General features: G+C 47.4%; 1 protein-coding gene across 4 annotated transcripts in view; it reads right to left on the bottom strand.

Annotated features, from left to right (window-relative positions):
• TMEM63C (transmembrane protein 63C) overlaps positions 1–21,204 on the bottom strand; it is a 739,018-nt gene that overhangs the window by 144,437 nt on the left and 573,377 nt on the right. For all 4 annotated transcript variants that reach the window (XM_078659954.1, XM_078659953.1, XM_078659951.1 and 1 more), the window contains one exon: positions 1,259–1,345. In XM_078659954.1, the coding sequence (XP_078516080.1) occupies positions 1,259–1,345 (87 nt within the window). The remainder of the gene's footprint in view (positions 1–1,258; positions 1,346–21,204) is intronic.

Below are 21,204 nucleotides of genomic sequence, written 5' to 3'. Positions count from 1 at the left end.
CCACATGTTGCAGATTCTGACTTTCCAAGATTGAAAATTACTAATAATGGAGAATAACTGTTGAGGGGTACAAATTAATTTATGGAGGAATGGATGGCAGTGACTGTGCTTTGCTTCATCCTGAAGGCAATGGACTAGCTGAAGGATTTCATAGACGTAGGACTGTGTACATGAAGATTTTGGTAGCAGGGTACACGAAAGGAAAGCAGGGCAAGAAGGATTTTGTATATATTGTACCACAACCTGTAATGTAGTAAATGTTACCAAAGTCAGGTTACTAAACAGAGGCAAGTCAAAAACTGTTTTGAATTTCTTTCAGAAAAAGAATAAGAGTGAGTCAAGCATGGATTTGCAGGAGATGAGACAGAAAGCAAGGAGCACAAACTGCTAGTAAAGAGGAACGATGAGAGAAATAAAGTGAAATTGTAATTATCTCTTGGTAGGAGATTTATTTAAAATACAGTTATCTGGTCTTGTGTGAGGGGTAATTCCAAATGCTTGGATAAAAAGCACAATAGAATTGTGTACGTAAATGAAGTAGCAAATCAAGAATGTAAGTAGTGGAAATTTGAAAGAGTAGCAAGATGTTCAAGTCAAGGCAAAGAACTCTATAAAGAAAGTGTGAAAATGAAGAGCTAATCACTGAAAACAGTTAGGAGGAATAAATCATGACATATTTTAGCAACAGATATTTCATCTCAGGATGGGGAAAAATGTGCTTGCTTGGTTTAAGAGGCATGGTGCTCCAGATAAAAAGGAGTGGTAGAGAGAGAAGCATTTTAGATAGGTTTCTAGAATTTGTCATAAAGTAACATTTGCTTTTATTAGCTAAAGTCAAGGGTGCATTTAGATATTGAACGTATGTGTTAATCTGCGTATTCTAGTTGTGTTGGTTAGTTTCTCTCTGCATATGTTGTGCATGCAACTTTCTGTCTGTCACTTGGGTATGTGTAGGAGGGCTGCATGACATGAGTGACTGGTGTCGCATCAGTAGATTTTGGGCAGAAGCAAGAGAAATGTTCTATGGGACGTCAAATGGTGCAATTGGAGGGGAGGACTGAAATTATACAGCTGTGCTTCTTGTTGTATGGAATTAATGTACTATTCTATAGAGCCTGCCACCTTGGCAGTTAGGCCATGCAAGGGCCCAAGAAAGTAAAACAACAGAGGATGCATGCTGGGGAAGTAGGCATAAAAACACAGGTAGAAACTACAAGCAGGAGGAACTGGCATAGGGAGCATGCAGATGACGCGGTACCTGGTGAGACCCAATGATGGCAGTATGATCACCATGAATACCAGGAAGAAGTAACATTTGTGCATTGTCAGCTGATTCTCATGAGTCCTGAAACAACAAAAACATTGTCACTCAATCAAGAAGTTTTATTTTGAGTGTTACAGGCACACATAAAAAGCACAATACAGATAAGATAAAATATATGCAAAAATCGTTCGAATCTGTTGCGCAGGTCCTGACTGGGACCATGTGTCCCCTTCAGTACTACCCCAAAGTCACCGTTGGTATTTTTTTTCCATCTAATTGAAGTTTACCAGTTATGACACATCCTTGGTAATCAAATTAATCACTGTTTCCATGAATGGTTTTCCAAAAAAACAACGGGGATTTTGGAGTACCGCTGAACGGGAGACACTGTCCCGGTCAGGACCAGTGGTACAGATTTTGTAACTTGGCCCGAGGATCAGAAGGCAACCCCTACAAGCACATCACTAATTGAATAAATGGTCATAAAAGATTTGAAAAGATTTAAATTACTGGAGTGCATGGATATTCATGTTCATTCAAAATAATATCAATAATTAAAAAAAACTGCAGATATTAAAAAAGCACCTATGGCAAAACGTACTGACTTCCGCCTTCAACTCTCACATGCCAAAAACAGACCCCGAGAACTGTTCAACATTATTAGAAACCAAACCTCCCCTGCACCCCCCAACCCAGTGGCCTCTATTAACAAGTGTGAAGAAATTGCCAGCTTTTTCGCCGAAAAAATTGCCAAAATCGACTGTGCTTTCCTCAATACCCAACCCTCGTCCAACCCTCAACCCCCCCAGGATACTACACCTAATCCCTCTCCCTTGAAATCTCCCACAACACCCTCACCCATCCTCTCCTCTCTTGCCCCCCCCCGCATCCCCCTCCCTACTATCACTCTGCTTAAAAACAACGCCTCTTGGCTTACTTTCCACTCCGTTTCTGAATGGGAAGTCTACAGCATCCTATCACATCTCAAACCATCCGCACACACTAAAGACCCTCTCCCCTCCTCACTTGTCCAAGATCTCAAACACATCATTGTCCCCTACTGGACCACCATCATGAACGCCTCCCTCTCAACAGGGAATGTTCCCCCCTCCCTTCAACTCGTACAAATCACCCCTATTCCCAAAAATCCTAACGCCGATCCTAATGACCCCAACAACCTCCGCCCCATCTCCAACCTTCCCCTCCTCTCTAAAGCTCTCGAAAGGTGCGCCCTACTTCAACTGGACGAACACATTAACACATTCAACCTACTTGACCCCCTTCAATCTGGCTTCCGCAAAGGTTGTAGCACGGAAACTGCGCTGCTTAACATAGTCGATGACGTACACCTTGCCCTGGACAAGGGTGAGACTTACCTACTCATCCTTCTAGACCTAACCGCTGCTTTTGACACGGTGTACCACCCGACCTTACTCAATATACTCAAGGATCGCTTTGGCCTGAATTGCACTGTCTTTAACAGGTTCACCTCCTACTTCCAACACAGAACACAACAAATTAAAATTCAAAACTCCCTATCTTGCCCAACTCCCATCTCCCTTGGTGTACCGCAAGGATCCATCCTCTCTCCTGCTCTGTTCAACCTCTTCATGGAACCCCTCACCTTTTTTTTTTTTTTTTTGATTAAAGACTTTTATTGGGTTAAGTACAAGAACACAGCTTTAGGCCTACAACCCAAACATGGGCCGGCCGCTAAGTACTCCCATAATGCAGCACAAGTAAAAGTCATATCATCTCCTCCATACGAGAAAGCATTAAGAGTGGTCAAAAAATGCGGAAGCTGAGTCTCGCAAGTATTCCAACGTATACAATAATCAGTCTTTTTTCATAGGTAATTGAACAGTACTGAACCATAAACAACCCCCCAACCAACAATGCAGGTTTCAGGTCCAAGTCCGGCATGATTCAAGTGCTAATGCGCATCCAGTGAGGTACCTAAATCACTATCTGAGACGTGTGTAACTAGCATTCCACGGGCATTGATGAAACAATAAACAGTCTTTGATCCCCATCCTAATCCCTTTCATGGAGAGGTCACCTACATGCCAATTACATTAATCTGATTGTATCATTCGCATCCAGTACGATCTATGGACTACCCCCTCCTCCACTTCTCTCGATAACATGTACATTGTGTATGGTCCCCAGACATCCCTAGGCCTTGAGGTTTCCGGCAATTCTTCATAGTAGCAGGTGAGTTGGTCACGGCAGTACGCCATGTCTTGCAACCATAATTCGACAGTTGGTGCTCGCCTCCCTTCCCACATCATAGCCACTCTGCGCTTAGCCACCTGCAACGCCAGCACTATCAAACGTCGATAACTAACAGATAAACCCGATGCTATCCCCAACAAGCACAATCGTGGCTCCACAGGCACCACTATGGAAGTCATCTCAGACAACGCTCTCGTTACTGCAGTCCAGAACTCATATATCTTAGTACAGCCCCATGCCAAATGTATGAAGTCAGCATTGTCCTCATTGCATCTCACACACCTGGAGTGCGTGCGTAGCCCGTATCTCAACAGTCGTGCAGGGGTGTAATACCATTGTTGTAGATATTTATAGTGTATCAGACGAAAATTCCCATTAGCTGCAAAGCCACCCGTCCCTGTACAGCATTCACTCCATTCCTCGTCCGACAATGGCTCAGGCAAACTTGCATCCCATCGTGCTCTTGCCAATTCGCCACCCCCACCTTCATCTTCTTGCGAAGCTCGGTACAATCGTGATATCAGTTTCACACCCGTCGTTGATGTGTAAAGTAACTGTAATGCATTCAACACCGGGGGTTCATCTGGGAAGGATGGATACAAGTCCCGCAGCGCTGCGCGCAGCCTAGCATATAGGCATGTGGCCATAGTAGGGTTATTTGTATTATCTAGTAGAGTCTGCAGCTGAAGAAAAGTGGCAGCAGGGAACACATGCCCCATTTTTTGTATGCCAGCACCTTGGAGAAGTTGCAGCGCACCTATTTCATTAGATACCGAGATCTCGTCATGATACAGAAGTGGCATATCCGGGGCATACAGCGGTAATTTATCCGATCTTTTGCCTAATTCTTGCCATGCATGATGTGTGCTACGCACCGTATCCACTTCCCCCCTCTCGAACACAGAGTACCGATTAGCTATCATGGCTTTCAAGGGTCGCGGAGTCACTGCACTAGCCTCGAGCGCAACATGTGGTGTGTATGGTGGTGCCGACATCCAGTAGGAAGCGAAGTGTGCCTGTGCGCATAGATAATACAGTTTCATATCCGGTACCGCAAAGCCCCCCAGCTCGTATGGTTTCGTCAACACATCCCAACTCACCCGTGCTTTCTTACCGGCCCAGGCCAGCGTGATGAGCAACGATTGGAGTTGTGCGAAAAAGTGTGACGTCAGGAGAATGGGCACATTGACAAAGTAATACAGAAATTTAGGTAGTACCACCATTTTGATGATGGAAACCCGATCAGCAAACGATAGCGGTAACCTTCTCCACTTTTCCACCTGGTCTTCCAATTTCGATATCGCCACTCCGTAATTGGCTCTCAGTACTTCGGTACAGTCCCTGTGGACCCAGATTCCCAGATAGCGCACCGGTTCCATCGCCCATTCTAATGGGAATTCTAGCGGAAACGGTTTGGTGGCATCAGTAAGTGGCAAGAGTATGGATTTATTCCAGTTGATTGAGAGACCAGAATAGTGACCAAATCTTATGAACTCCCTCAATACTCTCTCCAAATGCGTGGCTGGGTCTCTAATGTATAGTACCACGTCGTCAGCATACATAGACACTGCGAAGGACCTAAGTGGGAAGCGCAGCACTGCATCAGCGTATCTTTGCCGTAAAATGCAGGCCAGTGGTTCTAGTACAAGAGCAAAGAGCAGGGGTGAAAGAGGGCACCCCTGCCGAGTACCTCTTTGAATACAGAATGATGAAGACACATGGCCATTGATCCTTACCCTGGCCATTGGTTTAGTGTACAACAAAGTAATCAGTGATGTGAAAAAATACGGCACCCCCATTTGATGCAGCACCGCTAACATGTATCGCCAAGCCACCGAATCGAAAGCTTTAGCCGCATCCAACAGAACCGCCACCGCAGAGAGCTCCGGTTTGAGAAGGTGCAGGACCGCAAACAAGGCCCTCAGATTGTGAGTAGTGGACCGCAGCGGAACAAAACCAGATTGATCCGGTAGCACCATAACCGGTAGAACCAGCCGTAGCCGTGTCGCTAGTACTTTAGCAATGATTTTAATATCCGTGTTTATCAGTGACAACGGTCTGTATGACTCGCATAAATTGGGGGGCTTGCCCGGCTTCGGCAGAGCCACCAATAGTGCTTCTCTCATAGTGGCTGGCAGTTGCCCCTGATCCATGGCGTCTTTGAGCACAGCCGCCAGTCGGGGTACCAACAAATCAGCGTACTCCTTATAAAATTCTGATGGTAAACCGTCTGTGCCTGCCGCTCTGCCATTAGGTAGAGCCGAAATCGCATCTCGGAGCTCCCCTTCCGTGATATGGTGCATCAAGAAATCTTGTTGCCCTTTAGACAGCCAAACTAAAGCAACGTCATCTAAGTATTTTGCCAAGTCCATTTCATCTGCTGTGTCCACATGGCTGTACATCCGCTCATAGTACTGCGCAAAGCAGTCTAGAATACCCGCAGCATCTGTTACTGTGTCACCCTCCCGCAGTATCTCCTGAACCCCGCAGTGCTTCGCCCATGGCTCTCGAATCCTATCTGCTAGACCTCGCCCCGCTCTCCCTCCCTCGCCATAATACCGCGCCCTAGTGCGTTTAGATAAGAAGTTAATCTCTTGATCAGCCAGCTCATTATATTCAGTAACTTTCCTTCTGATCTCAGCCAGCCTATCATGTGTAGATTCTCGTTCCTGCTGCCTTTCTAACGCCGTCAACTCCTCCTCCAATTTACTCATCGAGTTCCTCAGCGATTTGAGCACCCCAGACTGCATACCGATACAAGCGCCTCGAATCGTAACCTTAAACGCTTCCCACACCGTGCCCATGCTTTCAACCGACCCCACGTTTCTATCAAAAAAGTCCTCAATACAAGTGCGCAAGTCCTCCCGCAGCACCAGGTCGTGCAACATGCCTGGAGTCAAGCGCCATGAGAATGGTGCCGGAGTGTGCGATGGCCAGCCCACCTCCAAGAGCACCGGAGCATGGTCCGATAGGGTCCTGGGTAGATGAGCGCTGCGCTTGACCCACCCACTGACATCCCGGGTAACCAGCCAATAATCTAATCTTGACCAAGTGTCATGCGCGGAAGTGTAGCAAGTGCCTTCTCTCACACCCGGGTGTCCCAGCCTCCACACATCCACCAAGCCAAAGTCTCGCATCCCATCACGGACCACATCAGCAGCTTTCCTATGTACATTTGACCTCTCATCCTTTTTATCCAATGTAGCGTCCAACGGCACATTCCAATCTCCCCCACATAAAATAGCCGACGGCGGCAGAGCATACACCTTATTCCACAGAGCAATATAGAAATCGGGATCATCCACATTTGGACCATATACATTCACCATGGTTAGTAGCGTGCCATATAGTTTCTCCTGCAGAATAACATACCTGCCTCCTTTATCCACCTCTTTGTGTATCAGTTCAAATTGCACATTTTTCTTTATTAATATCATCACCCCACGTGCGTAGGAGGAATAGTCCATTGCAACTCGTACCCCAGCCCACTGCCGAGCCACAGCATCTACAGCTTTCCCCCGGAGATGTGTCTCCTGAAGAAAGACCACGTGTGCCTCATGCTTAGAGAGAAATGACTTTTTACAAAAAAAGGGGGAGTCTGGCCCATTCGGACATGAGTGGGGTACGGGCCCAAATACTTTATGAAAAAAACAAAGGAACCCACACTCATAATCTTTCACACCATTCTGATTCGGGATGAAGAAGATAAACAAAACTTAATATGTTTATCTCGGCAATTAGTTATGCCGTTTTATTCAACAATTCTATCAACAATAGATATCAATTTACGTCAAGAGAAGTATCAATGTCTTGAACTTACTGGCCAAAAACGTGCAACTGAACATTCAAATCAAAAAATTACGTGATTGCACAAACATGTGAAGAAACATACATATAAATTGTCAATTCAAATCAAAGACTGCGTGATTGCGCAAAAATTTGACAAAACAAGCATTTAAATTGTAAAGAACATGTGACTAATATGCAATACAAAAACAAGTGCAAAGGGAATATTCATGACATTATCATACGATATTGAAAAATATTTGACCAAAATGAAGCCTTTTAATGAGCTTCCATATAACAAAACAACCTCTCGGTAGAGATGTTAGCAGGCGTAATGTTCCTAACAGTTTTAACTATTTCTAAACTAGCTAAGATTTAATCCTGCCGGCAGGATTAAATCTTAGCTAGTTTAGAAATAGTTAAAACTGTTAGGAACATTACGCCTGGTAACATCTCTACCGAGAGGTTGTTTTGTTATATGGAAGCTCATTAAAAGGCTTCATTTTGGTCAAATATTTTTCAATATCGTATGATAATGTCATGAATATTCCCTTTGCACTTGTTTTTGTATTGCATATTAGTCACATGTTCTTTACAATTTAAATGCTTGTTTTGTCAAATTTTTGCGCAATCACGCAGTCTTTGATTTGAATTGACAATTTATATGTATGTTTCTTCACATGTTTGTGCAATCACGTAATTTTTTGATTTGAATGTTCAGTTGCACGTTTTTGGCCAGTAAGTTCAAGACATTGATACTTCTCTTGACGTAAATTGATATCTATTGTTGATAGAATTGTTGAATAATACGGCATAACTAATTGCCGAGATAAACATATTAAGTTTTGTTTATCTTCTTCATCCCGAATCAGAATGGTGTGAAAGATTATGAGTGTGGGTTCCTTTGTTTTTTTCATAGAGAGAAATGACAGCATCTGTCTAGACTTCTGCGGCCTGTTTAGTCCGCGCACATTCCACGATATCCAGCAGATTTTCCCATTTTCAGCCACCAGGTCCACCCACTGCATATCCCAACAGCCAGTAAATATATCTCACCTCCTCACCGTAAAAATGGTGACCCATCGAGTAGGGAATTGCAATCTTCAACCAGCAGTTATTACGTTTCATCAGCCCACATTGTGAAATCATAGCCCTCCCTGTCGCGCACACATCTGTTTATTCTCGTATTCATCTGAAACCATAAACCTTCCCCCAACCTCCCCCCACCCACTTCAGCACCCCGAACCTGCCAAAGCTGTCCCCATCCGTCCCGACCCCCAACCAGATCCCCTATTAGTAGCACACCGTGGGGAACTCCCATAAGTGGGGGCGCAGAGGTGCCCTACTACCTCCTACATGTGTAGGGAGAAGGGATCGAGTACACAGTCAAACTTCCACCCCAGTTTACCCAGCATCGCTGCCCATCATCAGTTATGCCAGGTCCAAACCATAATGGCAGGCGCATCCCCAAAAGCCATCATTCGTCATCCAACAATTAACATAACATCGCTATATCTAACAGTGATCAGTGTCCTGTACCACACCTCTATCAGAGAAGTTATAATTGCCTACTCCAGCCGCATTACAGCCGACAATCGCCATCAAGTATCATAAGCGAACACATGAGTCATATACGCATGACCATACACCCTCCAGCATTGCATAAACAGTCATCAGAGTCCTCTATTCTTAGAGCTAGAGCTGTCCGCAACCATCAGTTCCAACTCTCCAACTTATGCCAATATAGAAGACAGCAGGCATCGACCATGTCCTCCAAAATGAACCGATCACTCAGCATCCTCCTGAAGATCTCCATCCCTGTCTCTCGCCGCATTAGCGTCTCTCTTTCTTTTCTTCTGCTTTTTTGCATATTCCATAGCTGCCCGTGACGAGGTGAAGATCTTGTTATCCGATGGCGATCCTATCCGGAGCCTGGCGGGGTACAGCATTGCGTACGGGATGTCTTCGGCCCTAAGAAGTTGTTTCACAGTCTGAAATTCTTTCCTTGCTGTCTGCACCGCCACAGTAAAATCGGGGTAAAACTCCAATCTACTATCTTGCCAGTCTATAGTGCCCTTTTCACGCGCCAGCCGAAGGATCACATCTCTGTCCTTATAATTCAGTATGCGTGCAATAACTGGCCTCGGTGGCGCCCCAGACACAGGTTTCTTAGCCAGGGAGCGGTGGGCTCGTTCAACTATGAACACTTTAGACAGTTGTTCCGTCCCAAATACGTCAGTGATCAGCCGCTCCATGAAATCTTCCATGCGACCAACATTCGTGGATTCAGGAAGGCCCGTGACGCGGATGTTATTGCGCCCGGACCTCCCTTCCAACTCCTCGGTCTTGGCCTGTATGACTGCCAGGACGCGCTCCATGTTGAACACTTTCGTAGTCACTGTGGTCAATCCTTCCTCCGTGGCCGACACCCTCTGTTCCACCTCCCCCATCCGCTCATTTTGTCTGTCAAACTGAGTCGCCATGTGATCCAACCTGTGGTTAACTGCCTCCATAGTGCCCTCGATCGACTGCAGCGTCTTCTGCATAGCCACCAGGACCCCCTCCAAGTTTGGCGTACCACCCGTCGCACCAGCAGCGTCAGTGACCGGTGGCTCCTGTACTGTGGACATGGTGGCCTTCTTTGCCTCGAATACCAACTTAGGCTGATTCCTCTCCGTCCTGCCCATGCCGCAATTCACTCCGCAGCTAACAACGTAGGGATATCACTGTGATCACACGACACCCTAGCGTCAAAATGGAGGACACGTGTATAGTCGCCTGTGCCCTCCACAGCATGCACCACCAGCACTAGTCCAATCACCACCTTCAAGGCTCAGATCCTTCACCTCCAGGTCGGTACTCGCGTGAGCAGGGCCTGTTTGTTTCCCACAACGTGCACTCTGTACAGCCAACAGTTCAAGCACAGCGATTTGCCCACGCAGTCTCCGCCTGACCCTTCGTGTTCCCGCTCCGGCAGTGTGGTCGTCGTTCACAGCCCAGCCCCGGATAGTTTAAATGTCAGCGCCACAGAGGTGCAACTGTCCGAACTCTTCCTCCCTGTGGTGTCCGCAAGTTCGTTAATAGGCTAACACAGCCCCCGCTGGCCCGTTCAGACCCGCCCCACCCCCACCAGTCCCGGCTCGCGCGGCGCGGCCTAGCGCGGCCCAACACCACCTCCGCAGCCTCGGGCTTTCCCAGGCCGCCACCCCACTCACCGCAACCGGCGGAAGCCGGACAAAGCCCCGCTGCTCCTCGGCACCACCGTAGGCTGCACGCCCCCTCCGAAAATCCGACGATGCAGCACAGCACTCAAGTATCAGCCGCCGCCTCTGCCAAAATCGTCTGGGACTCTCCTGGTTACGAGCTCCTGTGAACGTCTTCTCTCCCGCCCTGCACTATGGCGGGCCTCCGGGCGGTAGCTCACTCGCCGCTATCTCCCGCTGAAATGGTCCAAACAGCCAGTTCGTCGGCACCGATCAGGCACCCAGTTATTCTATATGTTGGACCGCAACACCAGGCACTGCACCGGGGCGGAACCAGCAGGATTTATGAAGGATTTTGTTCCGATCAAGCAGAGCCTAACATTTGTGCGGCCATCTTGCTCGGCGCTCTCTAGCGCCCCCTGGAACCTCTCACCTTGATACTCAAACAAGCCAAAATCAATTACCATCTGTACGCTGATGACACTCAACTGTACTATAAAGTAAAAACCCATTCGGACATCCTACACCTCAACTCAGCACTAACCAAGATCCAAACCTGGTTCCACAGCAACCATCTTAAACTCAACCCTAACAAAACTGAGATTATCCTCTTCTCGCCCAAGAACAACCCTCTCCCCATTCAATCATGGATCACGGATCTCAATGCCCTTAACTGCCCTCTCTCCCTCGCAGAATCTGTCAAATCTCTTGGCATCACCATCAACAATAATCTTACTCTTAACTCCCACATTAAAAACACAGCAAAAAGTGCACTTTTCACACTCCGGCATCTCACAAAAATCAAACCCTTTATTCCGGCTGAAGACCTCAAAGTTATTACCCAATCACTGGTCCTTTCCAAAATCGACTACGGAAATGCCCTTCTCTCTGGTACCCCCAAAATCCATCTTGCCCCCATCAAATCGTCCTCAACCTCACAGCCAGACTCACCACAAACTGTAAGCGTTTCGACCACATCTGACACGCCCTCAAGGCCCTCAAATGGCTCCCCATTGAAGGTAGATCCTCCTACAAAATTGTCTGCATCACACACAAAGCCCTCTATCGGAAGACTTCATCCTACCTATCAACTAAACTGAAAAAAGCTGGCAGCACCCGAACTCTGAGAAGCACCAACTCTCTCCTCCTCATATCCCCTCTCCTCAAAAAAATAATCCTCTCAATGCCGCTCCTTCTCTGGCAAGGCCCCAACCATCTAGAACAACCTCCCCAAAGACCTTCGTTGCAACCCCTCCTATGCCAACTTTAAAAGAAACCTTACATTACACTTCCTCACTAAACATTGGGGAATGTAGCCCCCTGCTCTCCTTTCTGTATATTTGTTTCCTGCATCACTTTGCTGCTTTTTTGAGTCCTCCTTGCATACTGTGAAATAGCTATATATTATGACATTTTTGTTTCTTGTAATTGACGTTCTGCGTATATGATTTGTACTCCTCACACTATGTACTCTAAATGGTTCCTCTAACTTGTATCTAACCAAATATGGAACTTGTTTTGCTGCTTTCCTGTGTATTACCCCTGTTATGTAAAGCGCTCTGATACCCTTGGGTGGAGCTAGCGCTATATAAAACCTTAAAAATAAAAAAATAAAAAAATAAAATAATGGGCATCCCTTTGTCTCAAGACAGACAATCCATAATGATAGAATGATTTAAAGTGGCATGTGCATGCAACCAAATAGAAATCCAAAGGAAAAGTGGTGCTGATTTTATGCAATCCTCTAAATACTGCAAACCAAGCTCCTCCTGGCACAGGCAGTGCGGAGTGCTGGGAGGAGGCTTGAGAGAAGACTTCTACAAAAGCTGTTCTCTTCAAGCTGCAAAGAGCCACTTTGGGCAAATCACCACAAACTGGCTCCATACACGGCCATTGGTATGCACTGGTGTTGATACATTTCCAACAAAGGAATCAGAAGTTTACCCCAGGCTTAGATGGTAATCCTTGTGTAGAGATCACAGAATGAAGGGATTTCTGGCATTGAATGAAAATGTTAGCTAGTACTGCTAGTACGGTCAAATTTGAAAGCAAATTCACAGACATTTGTAAAGTAGCAGCTCATGATAAGGGAGAGGGTTTGGAAGAGTGACAAGCAGCAAAAGAGGGAAGATTAGAACAAATTGAGAGAAAAATAGGGCAAGATACGTGTAAATAATTTAAGTGATAGAAAAGAAAGAAGTGAAGTAAGAATAAAAGGAGAAAGGAACGATGAGAAAAACTAATGGTAAAAAAGTGAATGCATTGGAAGGAAAAACTATGAGATGTATAGAAATGAATGAGAAAACAGAGAAAAAAAGAATAGTTGCAGGAAAGGTAAAAAATAATAAAAACAACGTATTGAAAGAACACATTCTTGGAGCAGCATAATACTTGTTGCGTCCGTAGTATCTAATTGGGGGTGGCAGGAAATGCAAGGCAGTAGCCAAGAAAGGTGGTCGATAAACCGTAGACTGAGAAGGTGCTCACTTTTTGATCCAAGGTGACAACCGGTTTCCACTAATGGTGCCTCCACTAATGGTGCCCAACTTCAAGGGTAAGGAGAACATCATTCAAAGCCTAAAGCCCTGAAGGTGGAAGAGATTTGCTTGCAGTGAGAGGCACATTTCAGCATTCAGATAGCCATCACTGGAGCTTGCACAGCGAGCCCTAGAGGTGACTGCCACAGAAATAAAACACACCCCCAACCCCTTTAGCACCACAAAGGGACATAAAATCTCATTTCCCATGGCCACCAATTGTGCAACCCCTGTATAACACATTCAAATTCTCACAAGCAGTGTCCTCAATTCCCTACATTTCATGAGGGTGCCGGAGCAATGTTTGTATTCAGTGTTGTGTAAGATAATGGCCCTGGGAGCCTTGATGGTCATCCAATATGAACGTTGTGACAAATCTGCCATCTACAAATGTTTGTGGCCTTCTAACGCCTTCAAGGCTGAAATGAAAGCCTCCTCTAGAATACCCCCTCAAGGAAAAGAGGGTAAAATCCATTGCAGAATTTTTAAGTACGGTCTGTCTACGGCTCTTTCAAGAGATGCCGGGACCAACCTTTCCAAAAGGGAGAAGTTGAAGGATGAGGCAAATGTTGTAGCCACATTCCCAAAAGGTCTTCTTTAATCGACCAACGGAGCAGTGAACCATACCTCAAGTTGTCGACTTCCTCCAAGAGGTCACCCGAAGGGCATGAACTGAAATTAGCATAAATATGGTGCAGATGGAACATCAGTGGCCTGGTCATTGTAAGTAATACTCATAGTGTTACAGGTGGGAAAATAGACTTTCAAAAGAATTAGTGGATATCTCGGGTCCTTCGATGGCAGTCTGTATGGAGCAGGCTGGAGGGCTCTGAGGAGATTGCTTGCATTGTTAGTCCTCCGTGGCAAAGAGATGCTTTGTATGCAAAAAAAGGTTCCCTTCCTATACTCCCAGCGATATGCTCAAAGAGCTAATGGAATAGAGAGATCAACGATGAACTGAAAGTGAGCAAGAATAAAAGGGAGAAACAAGATAGAAGTAATAGATAAAAGGTTAAGACAGAAAGAGAAGTGATGTTGAAAGAGGAAAAGTTCAAAAAGAAAAACTGAAAAAATATAACAGAGGGAAAGTGGACAGACGGAGAACAAGATAGGCAAAAACAGCAAAGAGAGGAGGGAACACATAACAGTGCAAGAGTTAGGGTAACACATGAAAAATGCTGGAAATTATGTGAAAAACTGAAGAAATAAGGAGACGTGGTCAGAAAGGAAAAGGCATAAAGAGCCTGATTTACAATTAGGTGAGAATGAAAAAATTCTGCTCTAGGATTATAATGATAGAGGAAAGCCCCCCTGTACAATGAACAACGGATCAATTATAGTGAAGAACCACCTAAAGAGGTACAACTGATGTGCAAAAAGAAGGGAAAGAAGAGACATCAAATAAAGACATGTGGGCTGAAGTTGGTGAGAGGGATTAATATTAATAGTGAAAGGAAGTCAGGTTTGTAGAGTGTAGTCTATGCCAGCAAGCATTTGATTAGCTCCCGCCTTAAATATCAATGAAGGGGAAAGGCACTACTGCCTAGAGTGTTAGTGAGTCAGGTAGCTGCTACTGACCTCACTTTTCAGACACAAGAAACCACTTCTTCCATCGGTGTTAAGGTAGCTGGGAGCCATAGCTGTACTGCATAATTTGTATTAAAAAAGAATGCCAGGGTCCTCTCAGGAAGCCAATGCAGCTTGCACAATTCATTGCCTCTGCCAGTGCTGCCAATGACAGTACCAACACAAGTATTAACACACTTCTTAAAATGTGACAATTCATACTATTCCAGGCCACCCAAAGGTAGAACAATGGCCTGGGTGGAAGGTATTATTCACTTTTAATGTATCATTAAGTATTAAACACTGTTATTGTGCTCTTCTCAAAATTAGACAGACAGCGCCACCATGGGGGTTAGTGCTGGTGGTGTTGGAAACTAAGTGCTGTGTCGAGCTCGGGAAACCACCGGCTGAAATTAAGCACTGTATACCTTTTTTTTTTTTTTTTTTTTTTTTTTGAGTTCAACACTGCTTTATTGGGTATGATGGTAAAGAGTACACAGCTGTTCGTGCCTACAACCCGGAGGCCGGCAGCGTAGACTACGTGACAATACACAGCCTTGTAGCCGGCATCCCTGAGGCCCGGAGGCGTAGCATATGTATGAACAAGGAGTACAGCACAGTCAGTGTTGTTCGGCACTTGAAGGATGGGCCGCAGTAGAACAGTGGTTTTAGAAGCAACAGTCAGTATTGTAACATTAAAAACAAATAGAACTCCCCAACCATAAAGAAACTCAGAGGCAATTCAGTCATCTACGGAAGTCTGTGGGTATGAAATCAATAAAGCATCAGCAAAATGTAGAAACTCTTATGACAGAACAGCAGCATTGTGGCACAGTCAATTCTCGAGCCAATGAAGCTTCCCACCGTGGTAAGCGCAGTGGCGTGGAATGTAAATGTGGTACAGAAGGGTAAAGTTGTGTGGGTGTGTCTGTTAAGATGTCAGAGGGAGGGCGGCCTGGCCGGTGGTGAAAGGGAAAGAGGGGGTCAGCCACCTGTAGGAAGAGGGGTTCCAGCACCCAGGACCAAGTGGCGTACCAGATGTCGAACAGTGTATCCCAACACAAAGATAGTAGGTCCCGGTTAACCGTGCCCAACATGAGTAGTATTTAGGGGGTCAGGATCAGTTGTCGATGTGAGGGCCGGAGGACACATCACCGGTCGGCACCAGGGGCATCGTCAGAGGCGCCAGTCTCAGTGGATCGTGTTAGAAGATATGTCACCAGTGGACCCCATATATCTTTAGGTCGGCTGGAGATAGGTAACAGCTCAGTAAACGTGGTGTATTGGTCTTGACAATGGGTCAGATCCGCCAGCCATTCCTTGAACTTGGGCGCCCTGCCCCGGCCCCACCGACAGGCCACACGCCGTTTGGCCAGTAGCAGCGCAGTGTCAATGAATTTTCGGCATGTACTAGGGACCTGTGGCGTATATCCGAGAATTGTCACCAAGGGGTCCATGGGCACCTTGGTACCAGTCATGTCCTCAATGGCACCCGACACTTGTTGCCAGTATAGTGACACCTGAGGGCACTCCCAGGCAAGATGCAACATATCCGCATGAGCTGCATGACAGCGCGTGCAGCGATCATCCTCTGCCAGACCAAATCTATGCTTTTTTACTGGCGTATAATACATCCGCTGTAGGAATTTATAATGTATGATTTTCAATCTGCTGCTGGCAGAAATGCGGGAGGTGAGCGCACAACAGTATAACCATTGTTCGTCCGTGATATCAGTGGCCAGCTCAGCGGACCAGCGCGTCCGTGCGCTAGAGTCCTGCATCGTGGCCGCGCTTCTAAGTTGGCGATAGAGGCCAGAGACCAAATGAGTCCCGTTTTGAGAACATAGCAAGAAATGAAGGGGTGGCAGAGCCTCTGGTTCATTAGGGAAAGAAGGTAAGATGTCCCTCAACCCCGCACGTAGTCGCACATAATAAAACAAGTCTAAGGGAGTGCGGGCATGTGCCGCGAAGAAAAGGTCTGCCGTCTTGAAGCTCCCGTCAGCAAATAAGTCGCCCAGCAGGAGACATTGATCTTTGCACAGAGGTTACGAAAACCCCGTTCCCACAGTAGGGTGAGATTAGGGTGGTAGGTAAGCGGCAGTTTCGGCGAGTAGGGTAGGGGGCAGGACAATCGTTTCGCTATCCGGCGCCATGCATCCATTGTGCATGATACCGAGGTGTTCGGCGTGGTGATGGACGATTCCGGACAATGGAGTAGTCCACTTAGTGGAAGGGGGTGTACTATCCAGTCTTCTACCGCTATATGTGGCATAAATGGCGTGGGAGCCATCCAGTGGTAAGCGTAGTGCGCCTGCGCACATAGATAATACTCCAGAAAATCAGGGATGTCAAAGCCCCCTTTATCATAGGGTAGAGTAAGCGTGGACCATTTAAGCCGGGGGTTCTTGCCTCCCCAAAAAAGCCTACACACCTCCGTTTTCAGTGTCTTAAAGAAAAAGGCGCCCGGGTAGTAGGGAATGTTAAGGAAGAGGTAGAGAAAACGGGGGAGAATAACCATCTTGATAAGGGATGCTCTGCCAGCCATGGAAAGCGGCAGGGTGATCCAACGATCCACAGTGGAGGTCAGCTTGGTGATAGCTACTCCATAATTAGATCGCAATGTCTCTTCCCTATCCCGGGATATACGGATTCCCAGGTATCTGAGATCCGTCCGGCACCACTCCAATGGGTAGTCAAGAGGAAAATCCTCCACCGCAGCCGTCAAGGGGAAGAGTTGGGATTTAGACCAGTTAATGTGCACCCCTGACATCCCGCCAAACATGATGAATTCCCTGAGTAAGGGATTCAGGTGTATCTCGGGGTGTTTAACATATATGGTGATGTCGTCAGCATAAAGGGATACGTCGATTTGTCGCTGTAGGCACTGTATCGCCCCGTCTCGATGTAGTTGACGCAGGCGACAGGCGAGAGGCTCAACCGCTATGGCAAATAGTAAGGGAGAAAGTGGACAGCCCTGGCGCGTGCCTCTGGTGATGTCAATAGGTTGCGACAGGCGACCGTTGATCAATATCCTCGCCGTGGGATGAGTATAAAGCAGACGAACCCAAGATAGAAACAAAGGCGGGAATCCCATACTAGCCAACACCGAAAATAAGTAGGACCATTCGACAGAGTCGAAAGCCTTAGTCGCATCTAGGAAGACAGCTGCGATAGGAGTGTCAGGATGAACCGTGCGCAGGAGAGAGAACAGGGTACGAAGATTGTGTGAAGTAGACCGGCCAGCCACGAAGCCAGATTGATCCGGTAGTACGATTCGAGTCATTAGTAAGGACAGCCGGGTAGCTAGAACCTTAGCGAGAATTTTTACATCACAGTTCAGGAGAGAAAGGGGGCGATAAGAGTCGCAAGAACAGGGGTCTTTACCGGGTTTCAGAAGAGAGGTGATAACCACTTCACGCATGGAGCCAGGAAGAATGCCATCACTAAGGGACTCCGAGTATACCTCACGTAACACTGGAGCCATTATATCAATATAGGCTTTGTAAAACTCGGCAGGGATGCCATCCAGCCCAGGGGCTTTACCATTCTGAAGGGACATAATGGCATCACGGATCTCGTCAATTTCGAAAGGTGCCGCAAGGAATGCTCTATCTCCATCGCTTAGCCAGCAGAGCGCAACATCCTTTAAATAACTGGTATAGGACGCTTCGGAGCTCGAGATAGAGGTGTATAATGCGTGATAGTGTGCAGTGAACGTGTTGAGGATTTCATCCGAGTCCCTAATGGTGGTGCCGGATGCGTCCTCGAGTTCGACAATAACATTGCGACCCTTAGGAGCCTGAGTGAGCATTGCAAGTACCCTCCCAGGACGATCCCCTTCGCAGTATTTCCTGGCCTGCCAGTGTTTACCACGAAAATTGGTTTCCCTGGAGACCTCCTCCTCATACCTAGAAAGTGTCTCCCTGAAAAGTGCATGCAGTGTAGGGTTAGTGTCCTCCACCATCCGGCATTCCAGGTCCTTCAGCTCTCCCTCCAACGTGCCAATGGTGCGGAGTATGTCGCGCAAGACTCCGCAACTCTTAGAGATACAGTATCCCCTAATGGTGACCTTAAAGGCCTCCCATATATGTTCCACCGAATCCACAGAGCCCCTATTTCTAGGGAAAAAAGCGGCTATCTCTTCAGCTAGTTCAGTGCGGAAGACAGTGTCAAGCAATATGTTAGGGCGGAGTCTCCAGTGTGGTCTAGGGTTATCCCATCCCGGCATGTGGAGTTGAAGCATGACAGGACTGTGGTCAGAGTATGTCCTGGGTAAGTGCCTCCCCCCTGTTAATGTTGATGCTATCTCTTTGGTGACAAGAATATAATCCAGGCGTGCCCATGTTCCCGTGTGAGACGTGAAGTGTGTGCCTTCCCTCCTGAATGGGTGCAAGTGTCTCCAAGCATCAATCAGCTCGCCCTCTGTAAGCACCCCCTCCAGCGCCTCGCGTGCTCTAGGTTTGTAAGTGCATAGCCCATCCGCCCTATCTAGGTGAGGCACTATAGCCAGGTTGAAATCACCTCCCCAGATGACGTGACGTGATCCCACAGCCATGATTTTGCCCCAGAGTGCAGAGAAGAAGGTAGGATCATCCGTGTTCGGTGCATATGCAACAGCAAACGTGACAGTATCTCTCCCCAGCCTGCCCCACAACAATGCATACCGCCCCTCACCATCCATCAGTTCCCCACATTTATAAAACGGAACATTGCGGGCTACAATAATAGCTACCCCTCTCGCATATGTGGAGTACGAGGAGAAAACTCGGTCTCCAGCCCATCTACTCGCAAAAGTAGGGTTAGTGCGTGGCGGCAAGTGGGTTTCCTGTATCATGGCAACCTGCACATGATGTCTATCCAGATAGGCTAGTACACTACGACACTTCTTGGCATTATTTAGACCACGAACATTCCAAGACATAGCCTTCAATTGAGAGTTAACAGTTAGAGTAGCCATAGGTAGTTCAATAGCAAAAACATCAGTACCAACCAATGCAATAGGTGCAGTTCAAAAGCATTCCACCAAGTTAAAAGTACAGTTTGGCGCACAATCTGCATACCCAGTCCCAGTGATAGTTGCCTCGTCTTAAAACTGCCAACCCCCCCTCCCACCCCAGCATCCCAATCATGCCGGTAGCCGATGAACCCTCCCCACCCTCCCCCCCCCCCAACCATCCCCTCCTAGTCTCTGCAACAACAACAATAAAAACAGTAGCAGTCCCAGGGGGAACACCCTGTAGGGGTTAGGCATAGAGTGTGCACAGCACCCTCCCGGCCCATAGCTCCCATCTGTACCACCCTCGGCGGAGCATAGGGCCTAGAGAGTGGGCCTCGATGTACATTACCACAGGTGTGTTACTTCCTCGCAGGTTCGAAGCAGGTATTCAACGCAGCGTCCGCAGGTAGGATGATGGGCGTCACGCAGTACGTAGAGAGAAAAGAACCAACATAGTTCGCACGGGTATTCAAGGAGCATTCTGTGCCGGCGGCAAGTCCTCGTCAGATACCTCCGCCTCAGCTTCTCGTTCTTCTCTGCGTGCTCTCCTTAGCGATTTTAAGAAGTCCTCAGCCTTCTGCGGATTCGTGAAGAAGCGCTGTGTGCCCTGATGCGTGATCCGCAGCTTAGCAGGATACAGGAGGGCATAATCTACCTGTGCCTCACGCAACTTCTTTTTCACCGGGAGAAATTTGCGTCGTTCCTCCTGCACCATCGGGGTAAAGTCCGGATATATGGAAAACGCAATACCATTGTAATTCAGCGAGCACTGAGTGCGGGCCGCTCTCAATGCAGTGTCCCGGTCTCGATAGTTCAGCAGTTTAGCTATGATGGGCCGGGGTGGCAGGCCAGGTTTTGGCATAGGTGCTAAAGACCGGTGCGCTCGTTCAACAATGAATTGGGGTGAAAAAGCTTCGTCACCGATTGATCCCTTAAGCATCTTCTCGACGTATAGCTCCATTCTGCCTGTATCCGTGGATTCCGGCACATTCGTGATGCGTATGTTGCTCCGGCGGCTGCGGGCTTCCAAGTCCTCATTTTTAGCCGCTATAATGCGAAGCAGATTGTCCATCCGGGCTAGTTGCGTCGTGTGTGTCGCGGAAACATCCGCACCATCAGAGACACGTTGTTCCACGGTCGTCAGTCGCTCCTCATGGCGATCCACCTTGTGGACCAGCGCGTCCAGTCGTGCAGTGACACCGTCCACCTTTTCAACCACAGTAGCGAATCCTTGCCGCATCTCCTGAAATAGGCTGTGTAGGTCCAAATCAGTTGACGGGGGTGTAACAGCCCTCGAAGGGGCGCCGCTAGGACCGGGACCGGCGGGCACTGATTTGGCGCCTTTTTTGGCGCCGTCAAAACTCAATTTCGCTTGGCGGTTATCCGGGCGCCCCATGATGGTCGTGGTGTCCAGTAGATGTTATCGCCTTCAGTAGGGTATAAGATCAGTATGTACAGGCCGGTAAGTAGACAGTCAGCCGGTAGTCCTGTCAGACACTGAAAGTTATGAAGGATCCTGATAAGGACGTCAAGGAGAGATTGCAGCCACTGTCGGGGGAAGGGCGCAGTGTTCCAGCCCTTCTCCGGTCCCCCAGTGTCCTCTCTGTAATGGGGGGG

Source organism: Lissotriton helveticus, chromosome 9 (genome assembly GCF_964261635.1).
Source record: "Lissotriton helveticus chromosome 9, aLisHel1.1, whole genome shotgun sequence".
NCBI classification, from domain to species: domain Eukaryota; kingdom Metazoa; phylum Chordata; class Amphibia; order Caudata; family Salamandridae; genus Lissotriton; species Lissotriton helveticus.
This window is presented reverse-complemented; position numbering and strand designations above follow the sequence as displayed.